The sequence below is a fragment of the Pteropus vampyrus genome, unplaced genomic scaffold, assembly GCF_000151845.1.
Source record: "Pteropus vampyrus isolate Shadow unplaced genomic scaffold, Pvam_2.0 Scaffold19, whole genome shotgun sequence".
In the NCBI taxonomy this organism is placed as follows: domain Eukaryota; kingdom Metazoa; phylum Chordata; class Mammalia; order Chiroptera; family Pteropodidae; genus Pteropus; species Pteropus vampyrus.
In genome coordinates, this window is record NW_011888800.1 from 5,733,383 (window position 1) to 5,753,578 (window position 20,196).

The 20,196-nt window shown below is 35.3% G+C and overlaps 1 protein-coding gene across 1 annotated transcript in view; it reads right to left on the reverse strand.

The window, feature by feature from the left end:
• Window positions 1-4,372: 4,372 nt before the first annotated feature.
• FSIP1 (fibrous sheath interacting protein 1) overlaps window positions 4,373-20,196 on the reverse strand; it is a 176,976-nt gene continuing 161,152 nt past the window's right edge. The window contains exons 11-12 of the mRNA XM_011354897.2: window positions 13,744-14,254; window positions 4,373-4,894 (exon numbers count right to left, since the gene is read on the reverse strand). Coding sequence (XP_011353199.1) covers window positions 4,848-4,894; window positions 13,744-14,254 — 558 coding nt within the window. The 3' untranslated portion in view covers window positions 4,373-4,847. The remainder of the gene's footprint in view (window positions 4,895-13,743; window positions 14,255-20,196) is intronic.

Genomic DNA, 20,196 nt, shown 5'->3' on the forward strand with positions numbered 1-20,196 from the left:
TCCCAACAAACAAAAGCCCTGGACCAGATGGCTTCACAGGTGAACTTTTCCAAACATTAAAAGAAGAATTAATACCTACTTTCTCAAACTATTACAAAAAAGGTGAAGAAGAGGGAAGACTCCCATACTAATTTTTACAAGGCCACAGTACTCTGATGCCAAAACCAGACAGAGACTTCAAATAAAGGAAATTACAGGCCAATATCCCTGATAAACATAGACACAAAAATCCTCAACAAAATATCAGCAAACCAAATTCAGCATTAAAAAGATCATACACCATAATCAAGTGAGATTTATCCTCAGAATGCAAGGTTGGTTCAATATTCACAAGTCAATTAACGTGATATACCACATAAACAAAATGAAAGATAAAAATTATATCATCAAATCAACAGATGCAGAAAAAGCATTTGACAAAATTCAATATTCATTTATGATAAAAACTCTCAGCAAAATGAGGATAGAGGTAACATAACCTCAATGAAATAAAGATCACATATAACAAACCCACAGCTAACATTGTACTCAATGGTGAAAAGCTGAGAGCTTATCCTTTAAAATCAGGAACAAGACAAGGATGTCCACTTTTACCACTTTTATTCAACAAAGAACTGGAAGTCCCAGCAACAGCAATCAAACAAGAAATAAAAGGCATCCAAATAGGAAAGGAATAAATAAAACTGTCATTTGCAGATGACATGATATCGTATAGAAAAAAAACCTAAAGAATCAACCAAAAAACTACTAGAACTAATAAATTAAGTAGCAGGATACAAAATTAATATGCAAAAATCGGCTGCATTTTTATATACCAAAAATGAACTGAAAGAGAAATTAAGAAAACAATCCCACAAATAGCATCGAAAAGAATAAAATACCTAGGAATCAATTTAACCATGGAGGTAAAAGTTCTGTACTCAGAAAACTATAAGACACTGAAGAAAGAAATTGAAGAAGATACAAATAAATAGAAGGATATTTCATGCTCATGGATTGGAAGAATTAATATCATAAAAATGTCCAAATTACTCAAATGAATCTACATATTCAATGCAATCCCTATCAAAATACCAATGGGATTTTTCACAGAACTAGAATAATCTTAAAATTATATGGAACCACAAAAGACCCAGAACAGTCACAGCAATCTTGAGAAAGAAGAACAAACTTGGAGGTATCACACTACTTGATATCATACTATACTACAAGTCTATAGTAATCAAAACAGCATGGTACTAGCATAAAAACAGACACACAGATCAATGGAACAGAATAGAAACTCCAGAAATAAACTCACCCCTATATGGTCATTTAGCCTACAACAAAGGAGGCAAGAATTTACAATGGGGCAAAGACAGTGTCTTCAATAAATAGTGTTGGGAAAACTGGACAGATACATGCAAAAGAATATAACTGGATTACTTTCTTACACCATATATAAGAATAAACTCAAAATGGATTAAAGACTTAAACATTAAGACCCGCAACCATAAAACTCCTAGAATAAAACATAGGCATTTAACATTTTGACCTTGCTCTTAGTAATATTGTTTTGGATATGTCTCCTCATGCAAGGAAAACAGAAGGGGAAAAAAAATGAAACCATGTTAAACTAAAATTTTTGCACAGTGAAGGAAATCAACAAAGCAAAAATACAGCCTACTGAATGGGAGAAGATATTCGCCAATGATACATCCAATAAGGGGTTAATATCCAAAATATATAAGGAACCCATACAATTTAACACCAAAAAGAAAAAGGCAGAGCACCTGAATAGACAGTTCTTCAAAGAGGACATACTTATGGCCAACAGACATATGAAAAGACGCTCAGTGTCACTAAGCATCAGGGAAATGCAAATCAAAACCACAATGAGATATCACATCACACCTGTCGGAATGGCTATCATCAGTAAATCAACAAACAAAAAGTGTTGGCAAGGAAGTGGAGAAAAGGGAACCCCTGTGCACTGTTGGTGGGATTGTAAATTGGTACAGCCACTATGAAAAACAGTATGGAGATTCCTCAAAAAAATTAAAAATAGAACCACCATATGACCTAGCAATTCTACTTCTAGGTATTTATCTGAAGAAACCCAAAACATTAAAAGTTATATACACACCTTTGTTCTCTGCAGCATTATTTACAATAGCCAAGATATGGAAGCAACCTAGATGCCCATCAATAGACGATTGGATAAAGAGGTGGTACATATATATACAATGAAATAATACTCCATCATAAAAAAAAAAATGAAATCTTATCACTTGCAACAACATAGATGGACCCAAAGCGTATTATGCTTAGTGAAATAAGTCAAATGGAGAAAAATACCATATCATCTCACTTACATGTGCAATCTAAAAAACGAAGTACAGAAACAGCCTCATACATACAGAGAACAAATTGATGGGTGCCAGATAGAAGGGGAGTTGGGAAGATGGGTGAAAAAAGTAAAGGGATTAAGAAGTACAAATTGTCAGTTATAAAAATAGTCATGGGGGTGTAAAGTACAGTATAGGGAATAGAGTCAATGATCGGGGTAATCATTTAAGTTATATAAATGTCTAATCACTGTGTTGTATATCTGAAACTAGTATAATATTGTATATCAATTGTAATTTAAAAACTTTTAAAATTTTTAATTCTCCTTAAAAGAAATTCTATTTTAGGCATGCGGCATACCCAGTTTATTTTTCTAGGCCTTATCTTTCATTCCGCTAATTACAACATAACTGACTTTTTAAATTACTTTCTGCAATGTTGAAACTTTGTCTGTTAACTTTATTGTTGAGAATTATACTATTTCCATGAAATATCTTCTTTCCTTTCTTAGAGAACACATTGTAATTGCTCTCCAAATTCTACTTCTACTTTATTTTATGAATTGTTTCTCTTAAATATGCTATCCTGTACTTTTTCTTTGTCTTGCGTTTTTTTACTTGCTTCTTAAGTATATATTTTTAAGAGGACTGTTTATTAAATTCGGTAATATGGGAAAAAATGAAAAGCATCACATCAAGTCGCTAGCTTTTTTTTCCTGCAACTGTTTATGTGATTCAGAGAGAGATGGATTGAAGGGCATTAACTTCAGGCCCTGTGGAGATTCACAATCAAAGTGGTGCCAATAGTCTTCTTGAGAAATCTTAAGTCCACAAACCTCAAATTTTAAAATCCTAAGTTCATTCTTGAAATGAATAAGCTCTTGTTCTTTCTTAGTTTTTCACCTCTATCTTGTTCTATCACTAGGTCTAAAGGGAACATTAAAATAAAAACACTGATTTTTAATAAGAACAATTTCTCTCCCTATCAGAGTAACGTTTCTTCTTTAATCTGAAGCCTTCATGTTGAATTATAAGTTCAGCTTACCAGTCCTTGTTAGAGGGACCTTCAGTTGACATGCTGTGGAATGGTGTCATCTCTCGTAATGGTAAAATTCGTCACTTAGGATCATTCTATTTTCCTTCTGCTCTCTCAAACTCCTGGAACATAAAGTCTTACCATGCCCCAAATACCATTTGCAAAAACACATTATAAAGCCATAAGCTCTCTCCAACATTCTATCATACACACCACACACACACATACACACACACACACACACACACACACACACCGAATAGCACAAGCACACTGGTTTAGAAAGCTGAGCTCTTTTGAAAGGCAAAAATGGCTCCTCTCTGCCACTACTCCAAAGTCCTACCCATATCTCCTCTCCCCTCTGACTGTTCTGACCCAAACCCTACAACACATGTCATTCCTATGAGAGTTTAAAACCACAACTTTTAACTTCTACTGGCACCCCCACAGCAAACCTCTGAGCATCAAGATAAATTACATTGTAACACAGACATTAGCATGAATCGTTGCTATTTTAATGTAAATTGAAAGAGGAGGCTCACAAAAGAAATTGCTTATCGATTTCTCTGAAAATAGTAGCTACAGAATTCTTCATTCTAAAAGTCAAGGAAATTTGATGTAGGCGATCACTAACAGTATCCAATATCAAGGGATGAAAATGTGCAAACAAAAAATAATAACACATATACACTAATACATATATACTACTCCAAATTTCATTAAAGGCAGCACAATAGCCAGCTCTTTTTTTTAAATCAAAAATAAATTGGACTTCTAGTTCTAATGTCAATTCATCATATGCAGCGTTGACATGAAATATTCTCATGAATCCAAGTTACTGACGTGTAACTAGACAAACCTTCTCTCTTAGTACCACAGAATTTTTTAAAGTAGCTGATCTTTATTTGCTGCATTCTAAAAGGCAAACTCTCAAAGATAGCAAATCGAAAGTAATATATCGTATAATTCAAACTCCTCCTTAAGAAAGGTATCATTGCTAATAAGATAGTAAAAGCTATCCGAACTTTGCTTTATTGAGAAAATTCATTTCTTTCTATGGCAAGTTGTACTTACTTAACAGGCATGAGAGAGGAGGAAAACAAGGAAAACCCGGGCCAAAACAAAAATTCATAGTGATTAAACTTGTCTGAATCACAGTAAAGTTGTAACATATAAAATCAAATACAAAACAATCATAACACTTCAACCAGTTTTAAAATACAGATAGATAAAATGTTGGCTTCTATAATGTATTCCTGATGTTGCAAGATTAGTAATAAAAAACAATTTTCTCAGGAATTTCAATGAAGAAAACCATTGAACAATAATATCAATGAAATGCAATCCAGAAAGAATCCAAATATTAAAATCATTTGAAGAATGGTCTCTACAATGCATTCATTGAATTCAAAGAATCAGAAAAAGTATAAATTAACTTAATTTACCAACTTTCTTAAAGCACACCCCAGCCAGCAAGTCTTTGCTTAAGATTCTTTACATTCTTCTGTCATATCTTCAATCTCTTGTTCATCTGCACATGAAAAACAATAACCAAAGTTGTTAGGCAATAAGAAATGTGTACATAATTAAGAAAAATCATTCAGCCTATAAAACATTAAATCCTTTTACACATGAGACAATAACCACATTCTTAATATTTATTGGACAGTCACCATAAGCTACATACAAAGTTTACAGGAAAAAATGAAAGATAAGGCACCTGCCTTCATTAAGCTTACAGCCAAGGGAGAACGTTTTGTGTTTTGAGAGCTAAAATGGTTATGGATTTGGAGATAGACATCAAAAAGAAATTTTTTTTTTTGCTTTGAACTAAGTCTGAGAAGTAGGGTAAAACCCAAAATAAATAATATAGAGTAGATAAGAACTGATCACCTTTCATTTCTTCAATGTGAGAAAAAAATTATGACACTAACAAAAGTGAAATGGAAATATTCTTCTAGCAATGTTAGTGAGAAGGTTATCAGAAAAGGCAGTATTGACAACAGAACCAAATGAAAAACAATAAAAAAAGAATCAGGAGGAACTGGAACCTTCATACGCTGCTAGTGGGAATCTAAAATGGTGCAGCTGCTTTGCAAAATAGAATAGCAGTTACTATAAATCCAGCAATTCTACTCCTAGGTACATGCCCAAGGGAAATGAAAACATACATCCACCCAAAATCTGTACACCAATATTCATAGCAGCATTACATATAACAGTGAAGGAATATTAACAACCCAAATGTCCATCAATTAATGAATGGATAAATAAAATGTGTATGGCATATCCATACAACAGAATATTATTCAACAATAAAAAAGGAATGGAGTACTAATACATGCTACAACATGGTTGAACCTTGAAAACATTATGTTAAATGTAAGCAGAAACAACAGCCACATATTGTACATGATTCCATTTACAAGAAATGTCCAGACCAGGAGAAATCAGAGACAGAAGGTAGATTAGTGATTGCTTGAGGCTAAAAGGTTGGGGAAAATGGCGAGTGACTGCTAATGGGTACAGTGTTTGTTTTAGGGGTGAAGAAAATGTAAAATTGATAGTGGTGAAGAACACACAATTCTGTGAATATACTAAAAACCACTGACTTGGATAGTATTGTCGAATGGTTGCTCAAAAAAAGTTATGTCCACATCCTAATCCTTGGAACCTGTGAAAGTTACCTTACCTGGAACAAGGGTCTTAGCAGAGGTAATTAAGCTAAGGATCTTGACGAGATCATCCTGGATTATCCAGGAGGGCCTTATATTCAATAACAAATGTCCTAATAAGAACAGAGGGAGATTCGAGACTCACAGAGAAAAAGGCAATATGAAGACAGGCAGAGATCGGAGTGATGTGACCACAAAGCAGGAAACCAAAGAATGTCAACAGCCTGAGAAATCGGAAGAAGAAAGCGTTCTCTAGAGCCTTCAAGCAGAGTGTGGCCTTGCTGACACCTTGATTTCAACTCTGGGCCTCCAAAACCATGAGATAATAAATTTCTGTTGTGATAATTTGTTTTGGCAACCACAGGAATCTAATATAGGTATATAAAATATATGTCAACAAAGCTGTTATTTAAAAAAAAAATCAACCTAACAATTAAGGTTAAATGATTTGTAGTTGCAGAGAGTAAAGCAAAAAATATAGTGATATTGTCAACCCACAGAGAAGAAATATTAAACAAGTTGTAGAGGAAGGCAGGATGAATATGAAGCAGACCTCACCGAAGGTGAGGAATGATGAGACCATGACCTCATGCCTTCATAAGTACTATTCCTACCATCTAGAGTGTTCTCCTTGCCTACCCAGAAAAGGACCCCTCATCCCTGGAGGCGTAACTTGAATACCACCTTCCCATTTCCCATCTTCCAAGTTTTCATCATCCCCTTTGCAGTGTTGCCATGTACTTTGTCCTAAAACTCTTATTATAATTGTCCCACCCTACTGTGACTATCTGCTTAAGTGCCTGCCTTCAACAACAGACTATGAAATAATTCAGAGTAGTGATTATGTCCTACTCATTTTATATACTAATGTCCTTAATGAATAAGATGAAGAACCAAGAGCAATGACATGGAAGTATGGCTACATAACAGAATCACCCAGACCCCGCTCTCAGAAAGTGACTTAAGTACTGATGAGTCAAACCTTAGCAATTTATTTAATTCATTTGGGATATAATCAACGTATTAATCTGTTTTAAAGCTCACCAGGTGATTCTAACGTGCAACCAGAAGTAAGAAGTGCTGCCTAAGGAATGGACTCAGTATAGCTTAAAATGTCAGAAAGATTTGAGGCAGAGACCAAGTAGGAATATCTAAAAATCACAAGTATACAAAGCTTAAATGATCCCATACTGGCTATATGTGTCTCCAAATAAAATATTAACCATGAAAGAGTAGAGAACTCAAGTTAGGACATGCTTGCTCTCAGTGGCTAAGGGGAAGGTTATCCAAAAGGACAATAGGGATGGCTGGAGAGAGAAGGCAATCTGGAGAGGTAGTATCTTCATCAGAATGAAATTTAAGGTAGTTTCTTCATCAAAATGAAAACAAGCATGGATTGAGCAGACAGGAAAAAAGATACCTTCTGTTATTTTCACTACCGCCACATATGCTAATATTTTTTATAATCCTAAAGTAGAGTGACTAGTAAACCATATCTAGTCTAGAGCTTTTCACACTTTAACCTGCATACAAATCACCTGGTGAGGGCATCTTGTTAAAATTAGACTCTGATACAGTAGATCTGGAGCAGGGCCTGGGACTCCACATTTCTAATAAGCACCCAGATAATGACAATACTGCTCGTCTAGTCAGATGATCTTCAGTAATTTTTCATTTTACCCAATTTGAATAAAGCAATGGAATCAGAAGTTCCCGATAACTGATAAAGTGACAAGTATATTAAATATTAAAACTCTCCAATATGCCACTGTTCACACTACTATCAAAATGAGAAAATGATAATTAATATGTAGAGAAAAATAAGTGGCAAATATGTACATGAACAGTTTATCTCAAGAAGAATTGGACTAAAGAAAATTAGTTAAAAAATAACTTGAAAAGATAAAGTCATCAAATGTAAACTTACTATGTACTAATGTAATATATAAAAAAAGAAACGCTGGAAATTTCTAATATGGCAGCTCTGATATTTTGATCAAATAAACTTTGGATGAGGTTTAAGTTAAGAGCATCTAAGAAGGAATTAGCAGCCTTGGAAAAGTAATTTAACAAATACTAATAGGGAGGCCTGAAGGCACACACAGAGAAACACTCCATCAAAGCAACAAGTTAAGTATTTCCCTAAGAGCAAGCCAAAACATTTCTAAAAGAAAAAAATTAGCTAATAGTATTACTATTTTTAGAATTTCACTGCCTCACTGCAAACCAGTAAGACTATATTATAACAAAGAAAACTTTCTCAATACAACCTAGTTTCTTTGAAACTATTCAGGTGGTATGAAGAATAACATATATTAACACATGTCCCCTTCAAACCACCGCAGCAGCATTGCCAAAAGTCAATCCACCTGCAACCAGCCTTTATTGAGCAAGTTAGAATCAAATAAAACTTTGATGGGCAGAATTTCAATATGAGGTATATTCAGATTGTATAGTTGCCAATTTTGATAGAACTTGTTCTATCTGAGGACCACAATAGGATAACATAATTAACTTTCTTACATCTAAACTGAAACCCATATTTCTCAAATATTCACAGCAAAAGCTTGTGGTTTGCATTAATCTGACAGTCTGAACGTTCCATACCAGGAATTCTGATTTCAGTAAGTCTGGCTAGAGCCTTCGACATAGGTATAAAACAAGCAAAAAACTCCCCAGATAACCCCAATGCTCAATCTGGTTAGGAATAATGCTCACAGGATTCCAAAGGGCCAAGCCCGTGAAGTAGAGAGGGCCAGATCCAGACTATATCTTCCTGGAGATTACACGCCCCTTCTAAAGGAACATCTGCTACTCAGCTTGCCTCACTAGTGGAAGGATCTGCTGATTTGTCAGAAAAGTCAGAAATCCAGACATTTACAGGAAATCTCCTGATTACACATTAAAGACCATGTAAGCCAACCAAGTCCACTCACTGACCTAATCATTTTATGTAAATTTTCTCATTTGATCTTATTATAACTCTGTAGGGTAAATATTAAGCCATCTTACTTATAATGAACCCAAAGTGTAGAGGAGAGTGAGATTAAGTAATTTGCCTAAGATCACCTGCAGAGCAAGGATTCAAACCCAGATATCCCTTACCCAGAGCAAGGATTCAAACCCAGATATCCCTTACCCAGAGCCCACACTCCAAGACAGATCGTGCCAGTGGGTAGGTAAGCCAGGCACCACTCTGCTCTTCTAGGTTCTAGCCTGGACTGTTAGCTTTGTCCTTTGGGTAATTTTTCTATGTTCTGTTTCAATTTAGAGCAACCAACCACCCCAGTTTTCTAGGAAGTGAGGGTTTCCTGGGACAAGGGACATTCCGTGGTAAAACCAGGACACTCCTGAGCAAACCAAAACAGTTGGTCATTCTAGTTTTCACTTAGGGATGTTATTTTTAAAACAACCTCACCTAACTCATTTTTGTATTTGTTATAGTATTTTTAAGAACACTATTCACTAAATAGATCCTATGGGAAATTCCACTGTTTTCCTAAATAGATCCTATGGGAAATTCCACTGTTTTCCTCGAAGAATTAATATAGTTCTGTCTCCTTTACTATATAACTTTGTAACCTTTTTTTGCCCTATTCTATTTTTGTTACTTGTTATTTATGTTTTACTCTTTATTAAATGAATTTCTGTTAATAAGTAGTTCAAGTGCTTTATGTCAAAAAAAGAATACTGTGCATGCATACATGCCTTTTTTATGATCTAGAAAGCAATTCAGCATAAGAGCATTTGACTAAACAATATACTGAAGTATTTTCCTTCTCAAGTGCCAGCGTACACAGCAGTGGTTCTGACATTAAGTGGTACCATGGAACACTTACTTCTCACTTTCCTCATGCTCCCATGTGGAGGAACTTATAGTGGGGAGGCATCTGACCTCACTCCACCCCCCAATACTCTCCCGATGGGAAGAAGAGCCAGTTATTTTGATTGGTGAGTTTGGAGGAAGAAATGGCACACTCGGGGCAGCACCTTCCTCCAAGGGAGTCAGCATCCCCTCCAAGGGTGCTTCTTTGCTCCTCCACACTATTAGTTCCACATGAACAGGTCTCCACAGGTGGGACTTGAGATTTCTTCGCTTCTGCCAGTGACTGGATGTGTAGGTTTACTTTGGTGGTGCAGCATTAGGAAACCTGGCTGCCTACTCGAGTCACAACAATCCCCTACATTTCATCAGCAATAAAGCCAATCTCTTTGATCTCCATTCGCTGGGACCCATCTTTCTCTCAGTTGGTTCTGATCCAGGTGGGAAAGAGAAGGTGCTATTTTTGATCCCCTAGAACCCCAACAGTGAGTGAGTACAACACTGAATTTACTGAACCTTGTATCCAGAAAGTCAAATAACAGTAGTTACCATTAAACTTAACGTACAAACATGAAACATGATGTATTTCGCAGTGGAAACTTAATACAGCTGTGAAGTAAAGACTCATTTTTCAATACCATGATTTAAATTGGTCCTCAGTGCCATTAGGTTTGGTTCTCCTTTGAAGTATTATCTGACTCTGCGTTTTAGAAGCAGAATTTTAACACTTGTAACAGACCTCAGTTCATCAAGGAAAATAAAATTACATACCAATAATATTTGTTATTGAAAGAGAAAATGACAAATGGTATTTTTTTCTTTTCTGTCTTATAGAAATCTACTGTGAATCACATTCACATGTATCTATTTCCCGAGAAAGAGCCAGGATATAATGTAACAGCTGAACACACTGCAACTCTCCATTACCATTTCATCTTTAAAGGGCTTTTTGCCCAGAAAACTGGTTTAGCATTAGATTTTGGTGTACACTTTTGTAGAAAGTACATAATGTACAATTTAGTATTTTAGAATAAAATTTATTAGCAAATTATTTTAATAATCATAAATGCTGAGGTTAGTAAAATAAAAACTCTAAGTTTAGATATGCTAACACACTCAAAATGATAATGTAGGACCTATTCCTTAAGGTTTGTTATGTAATGAACAGAAAATAAAATATGGTGCACATATTCACTTCTATGCCATCTTAATCCTCCAGACACAAGGTTGTTACAATCATACATTAGGATTATCTGGTGCCATCAGAGACATGTTCTGTGGAGTTAGAAATAAGCCACCATAGCTTCTTTCCATTAACTCACATTAAATTTTAGTTCATTCTATCTTGTTATGTTCTGCTCAGCAATAGATATACCATCAGTGTGATGCACATTCACATGGAGGTAAAGCTGTATCTTAGCAAAATGCTGTTCTAAAGCCTCCCCCCCCCACACACACACACATTGATCCCATATGGAAATGATCCTATATGGGAATGAGGCCCCCATATACATCCAATTAAGCAAGTTGGATTGGGGTAAACAAAGAGGTGATGCAGATATTTCCTCTCTAATAAAAACCTTTTGTCTAAGAAGAAAGAAAATACACTAAAATTTTAGAGTAGAGCAAAGTTTTTGTATTTTGTTCTTGTGTTTATTAAATGAAAATCTTTGGTGGGGGAAAGCAGACCGCACCCATCTTACTGAATTACATGTTGTAAGTGAATTCTGCTACTGGATAAAAACTTTATAGTTTATAAAATTTCATTTTTAAAAAAGCTCAAGATCTTTATATAGAATGTAAGGCTTGCATAATTCTTTGTGATACCACCAGCTTTAGTTCATAATGTGAAGAACAAATGTAAACCATATTTTCAGTGTATTCTAAAACTGGATAATTTAAATTCTTTTATTTATTAAATAGGCCCCTGGTTTAAGGCAGCACTTTGGATATAACAATCAATCAGAAGACAGGATCTCTGTCCTCAAAGACGTCACACAACTTTAAGGAAGAGAAGATATGTGTGTGCATAACAAGGTCAAGACAGTGTGTGTAAAATGATCTGATAGGGAACCAGTGCTCTGGGACATTCAGAGGAGAAATAAAATGTTTAAAAGAGGGGACCAGGGAAGGTTACATTCAGAGTTGAAGGGGTACCTGAGCATTCCTGAGGAACACAGGAAATCCTGAGACCAGATCAGCTATAACCTGAAGAATATCTAGGGACTAGTCAGAGATTGATTAGGAAGAGAACTTCAGGTCACATTATGGAGGCCTTGAACATCAAGTGAAAGAATTCAGATTTCATTCATTAGGCAGTAGAGAGCCATAGAAGCTTTTTGATCTGGGAAGTATGGATATCAAAGCTGTTCTTTGGGGGAATTAGTTTAGTGGTGGTTGACAATGACAAGAGGAAGGGAAGAGACAAGAGGCAGGGAAGCCTGACAGAGGGTTATTGCATTGGTCCAGTCGAGGCAGTAGGAAGTGCGAGGAAGGGATGGACATGGGAGACGCTGCAGGAGGAGACAAACAATGTTTGAAGATTGAAAGTGGAAAGCAAGGGAGAGAGAAGATGCAACGATGATGCAGATTTTGAGCCTGAGTGATTGAGGGAACAGAGGTTAAGATGAAAATATGAGTTGAAAGAAAGATGAGGAAATTAGTTTGAGGCCATATCCAGATGAACTTGCCTTGCAGGCAGGTAGAAATACAGGACTGAGGGGTTAGTCCAGAATTAACAGATGATAGATTTAATAAGTAATAGGTAGATATAGATTTGACAGATAATATGTTTAATCTACATTAGAGGAAAAGTTGAAGCTATTTAAATAGATTCAAAAAATACAGACTATGTTAGACCTCTAACATCGATAAATAATTGAAATTTGTTTATGTCAAAAACTGCCCATAGTATTTGCACCCTGGATCACTGCGTAAGATGCAACACTGGATTAACACAAAATACCTGAGAATATACAAGTAGCTGAGATGGGAAGTCTGCATACAGAAACTCATAAAAGTGCAAGAATAAATGGCATTTTACAAATTCATTCCTTAGAACAAATTTTCATCACTGAAGTTTGGAAGTTGAAATACTAAGCAAATCTATTCAAATTCTTATATCTATTCAAACTAATTTCTCTTTTCCTCTGAAACCAACATTGATTTCTGGATAACCATCAAGAATATGTGTTAATCTAAGTGTCCATCAATGAATGAATAAAAATGATGTGATATGTGTGTGTGTGTGCATGTGTGTGTGTGTGTATTACTGGAATACTACTCAGCCATAAAAAAGAATGGAATCTTGACATCTGTGATGATATGGATGGACCTTGAGGGTGTTAAGAGAAAAAAGTCCAATGGAGAAAGACAAATACCATATGATTTCATTCATATGTGTAATCTAAAGAAAAAAAAAAGAAACAAATGAACAAAAACAAACCCATAGATACAGAGAACAGACTGGTGGTTGCCAGAGGGGAAGGTGATTAGGGGTAGGTGAAATGAGTAAAGGAGGTCAATTGTATGGTGAAGGATGGTAACTAGATTTTTCTGGTAATCACTTTGAAGTATATACAGATATCAAATTACAACATCGTACATCTGAAATTTATATAATATTATATACCAATTTTATACCAATTTTAAAAAAGAATATGTTAATTATCATTAATAATATATTTCATAAGAGTACTAATCTCAACGTTGATCTCATACAAACATTGATAAATATATTCTTATGTTTACATGCTCTTAATCGACGTCATCTGTGACTCACAAATATACCTCCTTATCCTACTCTACTTTAAACTATAATACTTTTACATTGAGATTTTTAGTAAGAATTATTCACCAAAACACATACTCTCCAAGCCTTACCTGTTTTTGGTTTCTCTGAAAGGCTGAGTTTCAGATGTTGGTCTTCGGATGAAAGGCTCACACTGATGCCATACAGTGGATCATCCAAGAAAGAAGGCCTTTTCAGTCTTCCGATGCCAAGAGTCTTTGACATAAAATAGTCTTTTGTATCACTAAAAACCTCATCCTTGGAAAATTGGAGGCATTTCATATTCTCAGCTTCGATGACAAGAGCTTGTGACATGTAATGCCCAGTCAAGGCTTTGGTGAGATAGTAGCCTGTAGATGTTTTACGTTCTGCATTCTCATGCATATTTACATCTTCCACCTTGGTGCTTCTGACCTCTGTTTCTGACATAGTTGGTAACTCAGAGAGGATAGATCTTGAGAGCTGGGGGGATTCAGGCATAATATCCTCAATGTCCGTCTTTTCTCTTTCTGAAGAAAGTTGAATCATGGATTTTTGTTTGAATGTACATTCATCCAGAAGACACCTTAACTGTTCCTCGGAGAGACCTGATGTTGAATCTAACTGATGAAACAAACCAAAAATTTTCATAGTCAATTGACTGAGTAAACATTTATTTTTGGTAAGCTTTGGTAAGTAATAAAATATAAATGCAAGTGTCCAGAAACCCCTTATGCAAAACACTCAGCAAAATCATTCATTTTAAAGAATCCAGAATTGCAGGAGAAATGTACACCATCCCTAGAGAAAAAGTTTAGAACCAATCTCATATGCTAAAATCCAGGAAAAGGTCCCACAACACTGATGGAAATGAATTACTGCACCAAATTAACCAATACTCTCTCTATGCATAGAGGTAACTTGAGCTGAAATAGAGATATTAGAAAAGCACCTTCAGTTTTATAAGTCTTGGAACATCAAGCAGGAAGTAAGCAATGAACTCTTTGATAAACAGCCAGGAATCCTGCCATAATCTCCAGTAGATATTTCTCTGTTCCTACCACTCTTCGGTGTGAATCCCATCACCATCCAATTTCTTAACTGGAAAAAAAATCTCAGGCAAACAGGGTAGACTACACTTGCCCCCAGGGATTCACCACTCCTATGTCTGTCCACAACTTTCAACAGACAATACCACTGAAGACAGAAAAGGAAGGGTGAAGGGGTGGTGCATCCTGAGATGTGTAGTTGCTTCAAAGCTACAGGCCTAGACAGAGGCCAGGGGCATTCCAATAGCAGTGCATTCTGGGAGGAGGACTTGATCAAACACATTTAATCTCTGCTTGTAAAGGTTATCAGGATTGAGTGTTTCCACCAAGATCTTAAGGATTTCAAAATCTTTTTTCTTCCAGTGATGTTCTCAGAAAATAAATCAAATGAAAGTATAGGGTTATGTTCTATAAGAATTCAACTGAACAGCATGCCACTTGAATTGCAACAATCTCAAAAAAGGAATGAGATTAAACTACACAGAAACACACTGAAAATAATCTTTTCCTTCTCTAAAGAATCAGCACCATCTCTGATTTACATATTGGATTATCTAAGAAAACACAAATCCTCATTTACCCTGTAATGAATTATCTGATAACAGAAAATCCTCCATAAGAAAACCTAATCATTAACAGTAATGGCTTTAATTTCTACTTTAGTAAAGTAAAAAAAAAAAAGCCATTGGCCTACTTTGAAGTATATAATAAGAATTAACCAAATATTCTGCATATATAAAGTATTGGGGGGGAAGCTATAATTGGTACTAGTGTAGTTAATTCCTCATTATTGTGAAATGCTTCTAATGCAACTAACAAAAAATAGTATGCAAAACAAATTTTGTATCATGCTTTTAAAATATATCATGTGTCTTAAATTATATTTAACTTCTATAAATTAAAAACTGGTTTTCATAGTGGCAAGTGCCCTTATGAGTTTGAAAATAACAAGAAATTGTCTGGGAATGTATTCTTAATAATTATCTGGGATTCAAAATTCATATAATTCACCCTAAGGTTAACACACATCAGAAAAATAGGAGTTAAATTATATGTTAGCAAATCCTGCTTTAAATCACTAGACATTTCAGGCATCCAGTTGTGGTACTTTATCCATTATTATTAGGAGCACTCCTTTCACCCTATTCTGTAAATCTAGTCAGCTAAAGAAATGAAGGCCATCTGTCCTTTTATGGTACTAGATACTTAAAATGCACTTTCAAAATCTGCTTATATAAAATTGCTTAAAATAAGTAGACAATTCCCTAGGATTTAGAAAGAGCCCACTGAGCGTCATCCTTACCAAATATCCTCACTAAAGGCTTATCATATGAAATTTCCAGACACTAGAAAAAAATCCGTCCATCCTGGAGCAGGAGGATAAAGAATTACAGAAGGAGGTCTCTAGGGGGAAAAGGGTGGGGAGGTGAAAGATTGGTAGTTTATCTAATATGTTTCACCACTTCCACAAATAATATTGATAAGATAGATGCTTGACAGTTCTGATGATGTATTTGGCAAGATACACAGAAAATTAAGTAAAAGGAAAAACAAAAGAACTCAGTGAACAAAAACCTATATGAAAAGAAAGAAAAGGTAGTGTTTCAAATATATAACACAGTAAATTAAGCAGAAAAAGATCATTATTAACTCTAGAACAAATAAACAAGAAAGGATACCATAGGACACTACTTGCTTAGGTTGTAAATAATATTTCCACAGTCATTGCAATATGAATAGTAATAACTGAGGTAAACAAAAATTGTGATTTAACTAATTTGGGGAAATAGAAAGAGAGAAAAGGGTTGTCTGAAGTAACAAAGTTAAATCTTTAGCTACCATCACAGGAAGTCAATATATAATTGATAAAATAATATGATGCCATTTTATTATTGATTTAAAACTTTACATCACTGTAAATTGGTATAAAACTGATCAATAAAGTAAATTATTAAGAAACAATAAAGAGGTAAACAGGAAAAAATCTAAAGGAATTAAAAGTGGTTGACTCTGTAAAGCAAAACTAAGAGGTAGAGAAGGATGAGGCAAGGAGCTTCCATTTTTAAAACATTTTAACACAACTTTATCTCCATTTTATTATTAAAATAAAATTGTAAGTTAATTTAAAATAAAACAAAAATAAAAGTAATTTAAATGCATTCAAATTGTTTCATAAAATTAATTTAAAAATAAAAATCAGAAATATTAAAATGAAATTCTCAACTGATTATATCTTTGGGCATCAGAAGCAGATCCAGGTTTTATGGAGCCTAAAATTTATATAATCTTGGAGCAGGAGTAGGGTACTTCTTTTAAGACACACACACACACACACACACACACGCACACGCACACGCACACGCACACACAAACACACACATACACACATATAATTACAAACAGAAAATAAGTACAAAAGTGAGGGGGTTTTTTTAGAATGTAAAAAATCATGACAAATTACTGGAGCCTTAGAAAGTTGAATCCATCCTTACATTATTTCTTTAGGGCATTTACCAGAAATGCTTATGCAGAAATGTTTTCTGATTACAACCTGGCTTCCTCTCCCCCCTCAAGGCTCATACAAGTGAGGGGCGTCTTGATGCTTCAGCTTCATTGGCTTCACAGTAAATCTGTTTCTGGGTGCTCCAAGATGAAGCATAACACATTTGAGTTTGTGTGTACACAGAAATAAGCTTACCTACCATGCAATCACCCTGATCCTCTGAGGAAGCAGACTGATGGGAAAGAAAACACAGAAGACTAGAACTTGGGCTTGGATTCAAGTTCTGCCACCTTTGCATGTGACCTAAGAGACCTGTCTCCTGCTGTGAAATGAGGAACTGAAGATCTCTAAATTAACTTTTAGCTCTAAAATGGCTTTTTATGAATAATTACTCTAAAAATAAATATAAATGTAAGCTGTTTTGGGTAGAAGTTATGAAAACAAGACAATAACAAAGTGAACTTTTTTCTTTAATTTCTTCAAAATACTAATTATGAATTCAAAAAGTAACTAAAAATCCTCTGGTCTCAAAACATTATAAGTAAAAGTGAACCAAATATATTAAGCCTTCAAATTAAATTAATTTAATTATAGTGTTTTCTGAGTGGCAATACAGAGCAGAACCTTCAACACGAGTCATCCTTCTCATCTTTTGATTCCCTGCAGAGCCTTGACTACAGTATAAACTCAGTAAATTACTGTTGTAGTAATCCAACGAATTAACATTGCTGAGTGTTTTAAAGTAGCTAGATACTACATTAATATAAGCTATTTACAAATGCTGAACTAGACTAAACTAGGGCTCTATCACAAACTTCCTTAACTACCCTTGATAGCTAAGGGACCATGACACATATCCTTCATCCAAATTGCTTTGAAACTCCTGAGCTGGTGAGCTCCATAACTGAATGACTTTGTGCAAACACAGTGAAGTAACCATCTGTTCAAGTATTCACCTCAAAGTATTTGTCTTTCACACCAATTCTAATTTTCTAGTATTTCATAAACAAGTTATTATTCATGCTATTCCTGTCCTTCATAAAATTCATCATAGTGCATCTCAGTCTTCATTTTTCCAGACTAGAGCCCAATCTATTTTCTCTCCTTATACGAAAGCCCCATCTTCATCTTAGTAGCCTTTTTATGGATCTTCTTTCTTGTTTTAGCCAAAACACACACATTCCACAGTCAAAGAGTAAATGTATTGGATTTTCTCATCAGGAAAAGAATATAGAACATTTGTAGCTTTAGTTCTCCTGCATCTTGCTGGTCTTGTTGGCACACCAGGTGACATCTTACATAATAGTAATAACTAGCATTTATTAAGCACCTACTCTGGGCCAGATACTGCTCTATGCATATTACATGTATCAATTCTTTTAATCTTCACAGCAAACCTATGAGGTAATTACTATTGATATTTCTGTTTAATAAATGAAGAAACTGAGAAATTAAGTAACCTCTCCATGATCATATAGCTACTAATTGGTGGACCTGGGATTTGAATCTAGGTAGTCTGGTTCCAGATCGTATGGGCCCAACTACGAGGTAACATAGCCTCTCACTATAAATGAGTTCTCCCTCTACCATTCTCTAAATATCCTTTTCCAAACTGACATTCATTTTTCTGTCTACTCTCTCAGATTAAAAAAAAAAAAGTCTTCCTGTAGAGTATTTCACTTAACTTTGGATTTTATTACCCAGATTTGTTTAGTATCTCATGCAAACTTACATAGTGCCCTCTCTTTCAGTTCATTTCAGAAAAAAAAAAAAAAAAAAAGCCAACCCAGCTCCATTCCCAGGATGCCCACTGTTTACTCTTCCCCACCTAGATAAATACCAGTTTGATGTAGGAGCTAAATCTGATGAAGAGGGAAACTTGTAAATGCTGGAGATGGATCACAGACTGGATTACCTCATCCTCATCCCTGCCTCCCCTCCTATGCTATATATCTGGAGTTTCTCCAGCCATAAAAATCTTCAGTTATTTGGAGACTGAATTTGTTGACAATGCAATCAAGATTATGTCTCTGGTACAGATAATCAGAAAGTCTACCCCTATAAACTAGCAGAGGCAATCTTGTCCTTTGATGTAAGCTTATATCTGATTCGTTTTTTCTCCACAAATGCTGAGTTCCTAAAGACCCACCCTACAAAGCCAATACTATTATCACAAGTGAGAAGAGGGTGGAAAGCCAGATGTCCTAAATGATTAACAACAAGAATATGGATACAAATGGTGTTCAATGACATCAAGTTCTACTTTAAAATAAGCAACTAGGAAATATTCCACCCTTTGTTTAATTACCAAGATATAAGTTTACAATTGTCTGTTGTAGCCTCTGCAGGCAACACCTAAGAAGCAGTTTGTTTTAATGAAGGTTTTTTAGCCATAAGGAACAGAAGAAATCCTTATCTCAAAAAAAGGGGTGGGGGACAGGCCATGAACTCCTTTTTGCTTGTCTGAAAAACTATCTCAGATGGTAGGGGTGAATGTTGCTGTAGGATCTAAGAAGTCACCTCGAAGATACCAACAGCAGGAAAGGAAGTACAGACAGGCCTTTAAGGTCTGGAGCTGAGAAGCCACCAGGAACCAAAATCATGTGACTCATCATTCTCTTACTGAGTCCTTGTAGTCCCTTAACCCTTTGTTTGTCTGACGCATCCTCTTCTCTGCAAACTAGCTTTCCATGATTATTGATGGTTTCTGTTCTTTTACAACCTCAGCTTGCCTATGTAGCATAAATGGTCCCAGGTCCTCATTCAACATGATCTTAAGAGTCTGGCAGCCACCAATGACTGACAATGGTCTCTATGTCTACTAGCTCAAATTTTCAAGCAAGATAACCTGGTTGGTCACTGACCAGATGATGGACTGACAATATCAGTGTCAAGTGTTCACCACTAGTCCAGTCACCTGTGGCGAGGGTTAAATGGTATGAACGTGGCCACCTAAGTCCATGATTTTGGCAGGACTGTGGGTAAAGGGGATTTCCCAAAGAAGAAGGCATAAG